We start from the raw sequence: 7,644 nt of genomic DNA, 5'->3' as shown, positions 1-7,644 counted from the left end.
AAGGATCAGTATAAGTTCTTCTTTGTATGTTTGGTAGAATTTGCCTATGAAGCCATCTGGTCCTGGACTTTTGTTTGTGGGGCAGTTTTGTTTTAAATAAATTTATTTATTTTATTTAATTTATTTTTGGCTGCACCGGGTCTTTGTTTTTTTTGTGTGTGTGTGTACACATTTAGTTTTATTGTAACAAAGCAACCTGTACACTTTTAACGTTTAAAACTGAGCATCATCTTTCCTTTCCAGTGAAACAGAAAGAAAAATATAACACTAAACAGGAACAAAATTACAATAGACAATGTCCATTGCAAATAAGATCCTACAGGTTCTGCTGATTCTCCCATCGAGTGGCAGGGCTCAAGTCATCATTAGGAGAGAATTTTATTTTAAAAGTGTCATCTTAAACTGCAAGGATGTCCGTTAAACATCCCAATTAAACATGCCAGAGGAGAAGCCATGTTGTCAAAATGCCCCCTTAACCCACCCAAACATCTCAAACCCACCCTTTGCTGACCTTCTATAACCCCATTTTTTTAAGTTTTTTTTCCCTTTTTTTAAACAAGAGAAAGTAGACAGATAGATGTTGGTAAATGCTAACTGTCCATATTCACATAGAGACACAGTGTAATCTCTGAGCCCGATATACAGAGAAAGGAGGAAAACAGCTAGAATTCTATGCACTACTACACAGGGGCCTAGCACCCTCCAGCTTCCAGCAGAGCTAAGGAGCAGAAGGTTTTTCTTTTTTCCCACAGAGCATGGTGGTGTTGATTCCGTAAAGTTTTTGTTGAGACAGGAAGGGATAAGAATGAATCTGGAACACAAAGGGGTAGAGATTCTTTTCCCACTGAATTCTGCTCAAGGTATTTCCCCCCAAAATAAGTTGTGAGCCATGGTATAAAGGAGAAAAGAGACCTCAAACACAGGGCAACTGAGCACAAGAGGAGAAGGAGAAAAAAAAACAAAAAAGACTGCAACTTGCTCCCAGGGACTGGAGAAAATTAAAAAAGGAAGGTTGGAATCCATCAGTGTTCCATTAGTCATCTTCTCCTTCATCTTCCTTCATCCTTATCCCCTTCTTCATCAATATCTTCCAGTCCTTCTTCCTCTTCATCATCATCATCATCTTCTTCTCCTTCCCCTTCCTCATCATCCATGTCCGGAACCAAGTGGTACTGTAATGGATTTGGCCAAATACCATCTTTGATGACCTCTCCTAACTCATCTGCACCTGCATCAGAATGATCAGTAAACCAGGTGAAGAAGCTTTCTGGCTCCTCATGCTGTCTCTTCCTGCTGGCTTTATTCTGCGTTTGACTTGCACGTTTTGTCAGATCCTTTCCAGATTTCCATTTGATTTCAGTGGACTTTGAAGATGGATCACCACTCTCATTCAGATGAAATTCTTTGGAGAGAACTTTATTTTCGAAGTAAGGGTTTTCATCAAAATAAAAATCTATTCTGTAACCTGATTTACTATCTTCAAATTCTGTCACGTCGACTCTTGTCAAATAATGCAGCACCTCTTCATCCTCCTCCCCAAGCAGTGCAGACACTTGTGGATGGCGAACAAATGTTGTTACCCCAAAATTTGGGATTTTGGCCATCAATTCCGACCTCTTCTGAAAAAATGGTTGGCGGAGTTTGTTATATTTCTGTTCTACTTTCAAAATCTCCTCACTGGCTTGTTCGTTAAGTCTGTCTATTTCATTTTGTACTTCATCAACATGTTCAACTGCTTCTTGCTGTTCTTCTTCTTCCTTCGGCAAGTTCGGAGAAGCAGACGTTTCCTCTGGCCTGGAGGCAGGAGTCCGTCTCGGTTTCTTTGGTTTCTTTGCTTGGGGTGGAAGTGAAAACTGGTGTTTGGGGGCCATGCTGGGAGAAAAGCCAAGAATCCACCCAAGGGAAGAAGCTCGTACTGGGAGCTCTGAGAACTCTGCACTGGGCCTTTGTTGCTGTGCACGGTCTTTCTGTAGTTGTGGTGAGCAGGGGCTACTCTTCATTGCGGAGCTCGGGTTCTAGACACACAGGCTTCAGTAGTTGTGGCACATGGGCTCAGTAGTTGTGGCTCTTGGGCTCTGGAGCGCAGGCTCAGTAGTTGTGGCACACGGTCTTAGTTGCTCCGCAGCATGTGGGATCTTCCCGGATCAGGGATGGAACCCATGCCCCCTGCATTGGCAGGTGGATCCTTAACCACTGCACCACCAGGGAAGCCCTGTGGGAGAGTCTTTAAACTACAGATTCTAGTTCATCTCTAGTGATTGGTCTGTTCAAATTATCTGTTTCTTTTTGATTCAGTTTTGGTGGGCTGTATGTTTCTAGAAAGTTGTCCATTTCTTCTAGGTTGTCGAATTTATTGGCATATAATTGTTCATCGTATTCCCCTATGGTTTTTGTATTTGTGCGGTGTCAGTTGTTATTCTCCTTTTTCATTTCTTATTTGGTTTATTTGGGTCTTCTCTCTCTTCTTCTTGGTGAGCCTGGCCAGAGGTTTGTCGATTTTGTTTACCCTTTCAAAGAACCAGCTCTTGGTTTTATTGATGTTTTTCTATTGTGTTTTCATCTCTATTTTATTTATTTCCTCTCTGATCTTTATTATTTCCTTCCTTCCGCTGACTTTAGGTTTTGTTTGTTCTTTTTCTAATTCTTTTAAGGGGTAGGTTAGGTTGTTTATTTGAGATTTGTCTCATTTTTTGAGGAAGACCTGTATCGCTATGAACTCCCCTCTAAGAACTGCTTTTGCTGCATCCCGTAGATTTTGTATGGTTGCGTGGGCTTCAGTAGTTGTGGCTCGTGGGCTCTAGAGCACAGGCTCAGTAGTTGTGGCGCACAGGCTTAGTTGCTCTGTGGCATGTGAGAGCTTCCTGGACCAGGGCTCGAACCCGTGTCCCCTGCATTGGCAGGCGGATTCTTAACTACTGTGCCACCAGGGAAGTCCCTAGAATTTGGTTTTGATACGCGATTTTTGCTTTGTTTACCTATCTTCAAGCCTCTACTTTTACAAACACCTAGTAATTTCACCCTTGTTCAGAGACTGCTTCAAGTTCATTCTTTCTTTTTCTTTCTTTCCTTTCCTTCTTTCTTACTTTTATTAAAAAAGGTTGCAGTGAACATCATATATATAATCTTGGTGAAATTATAAATATTTCTACAATATAAATTCCAAACAGGGTCTTGCTCAGTGGCTCCATGCATTTATAAATTTACTAGATATTGTGAAATTGTCCTTCAGAAAGTTGCATCACTTTATGCTTTCACAACAATGCATGACCACTCATTTTCCTATCGCCCATCCTCAAACTGGAGGCTATCCAACTTTTTCATTGACCTTTCGGCAGTTTGCAAGGTAAGAAATTATATTCCATTACTGTTTGGGCTTTCATTTCTTTTATTACCAGTGAGGTCCAACACTTCCCCCTGTTTTTTTGGTAATTGGTGTTTCTTTGTACCCTTTGCTTAACTTCAGCTTTGTCTTCTATTGGGTTCTTCATCTTCTTTTTTTAACTTTTGATTTTGAGCTCTGCATAAATTAGGTAAATCAGCCCTTTGTCCTGTATCTTCCAAATATGTCTCAGTTGTCATTTTATAATTCCCTGTTTGTTTAGTATTTATTTTTGCCATGCAGGGATTTTACATCATTACATAGAAAATTTTGTAAGGTTTCCCTTTGTAGCTTCTGGACAAAGATCACTTAAAATAAGGAATTCAAATAACCGACAAAACTCTAGGAAGCTAGAGGGTGTGGTTGGAAGAAGTTGGGAGGGGGTTAGCGCCCGTGATGGGCAAAGATGAAGACAGGGTGGGTGGGGCTGCACCTGGGAACCAAAGCAGAGAAGTCAGCCGTAGGCTTGGTCATCCCTGTGAAGCCAACGAGGACACATCTCTACAGCTGTGATTAGAGCGCTCTGGGGGCCCCATCAGGTGCTCAAAGCCACGGTCACAGGAGGGGAGCACAAGTGGGGAGGTGTTGCTGCCCAGTGGGCCTTTCTCCCTTGGGCAAGAGGGCAGGTGATACTGCTTTTATTATGGCAAACATAGTATGTGGATACTGGAGAAAGAGAACTTGGTTAGTTAGTGCATGGAATATGAAAAAGTGAAGAAAAACCATGTTTAATTCCACCACAGTTAATATTTTAGCCCATTTCCTCCCCATCTTTTTTCAGCTCATTTTGTTTTAACATCTTTATTGGAGTACAATTGCTTTACAGTGGTGTGTTACTCTCTGCTTTATAACAAAGTGAATCAGCTATACACATACATATATCCCCATATCCCCATATCCCGTCCCTCTTGCGTCTCCCTCCCACCCTCCCTATCCCACCCCTCTAGGTGGTCACAAAGCACCGAGCTGACCTCCCTGTGCTATGCGGCTGCTTCCCACTAGCTATCTATTTGACATTGGGTAGTGTATATATGTCAATGCCACTCTCTCACTTCGTCCCAGCTTACCCTTCCCCCTCCCCGTGTCCTCAAGTCCATTCTCTACGTCTGTGTCTTTATTCCTGTCCTGCTCCGAGGTTCATGAGAACCGTTTTTTGTTTTTGTTTTTTTAGATTCCATATATATGTGTTAGCATACGGTATTTGTTTTTCTCTTTCTGACTTACTTCACTCTGTATGACAGTCTCTAGGTCCATCCACCTCACTACAAAGAACTCAATTTCGTTTCCTTTTATGGCTGAGTAATGTTCCATTGTATACATGTGCCACATCTTCTTTATCCATTCATCTGTCGATGGCCACTTAGGTTGCTTCAATGTCCTGGCTATTGTAAATACTTCAGCTCATATTTTTAAAGTTGGAATTATACTTCATATGCATTTTGGTTTTCATTATTCTTTTTTTAAAGTTTATTTATTTTATTTTATTTATTTTTGGCTGTGTTGGGCCTTTGTTGCTGAGCGCGGGCTTTCTTTATTGCGGTGAGCGGGGCCTACTCTTTGCTGTGGTGTGTGGGCTTCTTATTGAAGTGGCTTCTCTTGTTACAGAGCACGGGCTCTAGGCACGCGGGCTTCAGTAGTTGTGGTGCGCTGGCTCAGTAGTTGTGCTGCACGGGCTTTGTTGCTCCGCGGCATGTGGGATCTTCCCGGACCAGGGCTCGAACCCGTGTCCTCTGCGTTGGCAGGCGGATTCTTAACCACTGTGCCACCAGGAAAGCCCCAATCCATCTTATTCCTTGATGCATTTTCTGGTAAATTGCAGACATCAGTGCATGTCTCCTTAAGTATTTCAGCAAGCATGGCATTAACTAGTGAGCCGTATTTGTTTACAGTGCTTTTCTTTGAATGTAAACTTTACACAGAGTAAAATACAGCAATATTTTTTTTTCTCTCGGTAATTTCATTTTTTTTAATTGAAGTATCGTTGATTTACAATGTGTTCATTTCTGCTGTACAGCAAAGTGATTCAGTGATACATATATATACATTCTTTTTTTATATTCTTTTCCGTTATGGTTTATCATCGGATACTGGATATAGTTCCCTGTGCTACACAGTAGGGCCTTGTTTATCCATTCCATGTTTAATAGTTTACATCTGTTAGCCGCAACCTCCCATTCCATCCCTCCCCCAACCTCCTCCCCCTTGGCCACCACAAGTCTGTTGTCTATGTCCATGAGTCTGTTTCTGTTTCATAGGTATGTTCATTTGTGTCATATTTTAGATTCCACATATAAGTGATATCGTATGGTATTTGTCTTTCTCTTTCTGACTTATTTCACTTAGTATGATAATCTCTAGTTGCATCCATGTTGCTGCAAATGGCATTATTTTGTTCTTTTTTATGGCTGAGTACTAGTCCATTGTATACATGTACCACGTCTTCTTTATCCATTCATCTGTCAGTGGACACTTAGGTTGTTTCCCTGTCTTGGCTATTGTGAATAGTGCTGCTGTGAACATAGGGGTGCATGTATCTCTTTGGATTAGAGTTTTGTCTGGGTATATGCCCAGGAGTGGGATTGCTGGATCATATGGTAATTCAATTTTGAATTTTTTAAGGAACCTCCATACTGTTCTCCAAAGTGGCTGTACCAATTTACATTCCCACCAACAGTGTAAGAGGGTTCCCTTTTCTCCACATCCTCTCCAGCATTTGTTATTTGTAGAGTTTTTCATGATGGCCATTCTGACCAGTGTGAGATGGTACCTTATTGTAGTTTTGATGTTCATTTCTCTAATAATTAGTGATTTTGAGCATCTTTTCATGTGCCTATTAGCTATTTGCATTTCTTCTTTGAAGAAATGTCTTTTTAGATCTTCTGCCCCTGTTTTGATTGGTTCATTTATTTTTTTGTTGTTGAGTTGTGTGAGCTGTTTATATATTTTGGAAATCAAGCCCTTCTCGGTTGCATTGTTTGCAAATATTTTCTCCCGTTTTGTAGGTCGTCTTTTCATTTTGTTAATGGTTTCCTTTGCTGCGCAAAAGCTTGTACGTTTGATTAGGTCCCATTTGTTTATTTTTGCTTTTATTCCTATTGCCTTGGGAGACTGACCTAAGAAAACATTGGTACAATTTATGTCAGAGAATGTTTTGCCTGTGTTCTCTTCTAGGAGTTTTATGGTGTCATGTCTTACGTTTAAGTCTTTAAGCCATTTTGAGTTCATTTTTGTGTATGGTGAGAGGGTGTGTTTTCAATTCATTGATTTACATGCAGCTGTCCAACTTTCCCAGCACCACTTGCTGAAGAGGCTTTTTCCCTTTGTATATTCTTGCCTTTTTTGTCAAAAACTAATTGACTATAGGTGTGTGGGTTAATTTCTGCGCTCTCTGTTCTGTTCCATTGATCCATATGTCTGTTTTTGTGCCAATACCATGCTGTTTTGATTACTATAGCTTTGTAGTATTGTCTTAAGTCTGGGAGAGTTATGCCTGTTGCTTTGTTCTGTTTCTTCAGGATTGCTTTGGCCATTCTGGGTGTTTTATGGTTCCATATAAATTTTAGGATTATTTGTTCTAGTTCTGTGAAAAATGTCATGGGTCATTTGATAGGGATTGCATTAAATCTGTAGATTGCTTTGGGTAGTGTAGTCATTTTAACAATATAAATTCTTCCAATCCAAGAGCAGGGGCTATCTTTCCATTTCTTTGAATCATCTTCAGTTTCCTTTAACGTTGTATAGCTCTCAGCATACAAGTCTTGCACCTCCTTGGTCGGATTTATTCCTAAGTATTTTATTTTTGGAGGTGCATTTTGTTTTCAATATTTCTTTATTTGGCTGCGCCGGGTCTTGGCTGCCACGTGCGGGATCTTCATTGCTGCGTGCAGGATCTTTAGTTGCAGCATGCGGGATCATTAGTTGCGGCATGCGGGATCTTTAGTTGCGGCATTCGCACCCTTCCTTGTGGCATGTGAGACCTAGTTCCCTGACCAGGGATGGAACCCGGGCCCCCTGCATTGGGATTGTGGAGTCTTAGCCACTGGACCACCAGGGAAGTCCTGAGGGTGTGATTTTGGAAGGTATTGTCTTTTTTACATTCCCTTTCTGATATTTCATTGTTGGTGTAAAGAAATGCAACCGATTTCTGTATGTTAATCTTGTATCCTGCTACGTTTCTGAATTCACTGATCAGTTCTCGTAGTTTTTGTGTGGAGTCTTTAGGGTTTTCTACATATAGAGTCATGTCATCTGCATAGAATGACGAT

General features: G+C 41.0%; 1 protein-coding gene across 1 annotated transcript; it reads right to left on the bottom strand.

Moving 5' to 3' along the window:
• Nucleotides 1–296: 296 nt before the first annotated feature.
• On the bottom strand, nucleotides 297–1,871 carry LOC137758021 (protein SET-like). Its single transcript, XM_068534413.1, has one exon. The coding sequence runs from the start codon at nucleotides 1,869–1,871 to the stop codon at nucleotides 1,050–1,052; it is 822 nt and encodes a 273-aa protein (XP_068390514.1). The 3' UTR covers nucleotides 297–1,049.
• Nucleotides 1,872–7,644: the final 5,773 nt, after the last annotated feature.

This window comes from Eschrichtius robustus, unplaced genomic scaffold (assembly GCF_028021215.1).
Source record: "Eschrichtius robustus isolate mEscRob2 unplaced genomic scaffold, mEscRob2.pri scaffold_651, whole genome shotgun sequence".
In the NCBI taxonomy this organism is placed as follows: domain Eukaryota; kingdom Metazoa; phylum Chordata; class Mammalia; order Artiodactyla; family Eschrichtiidae; genus Eschrichtius; species Eschrichtius robustus.
The sequence above is the reverse complement of the archived record's forward strand: the minus strand, read 5'-3'. Positions and strand labels throughout refer to the sequence as shown.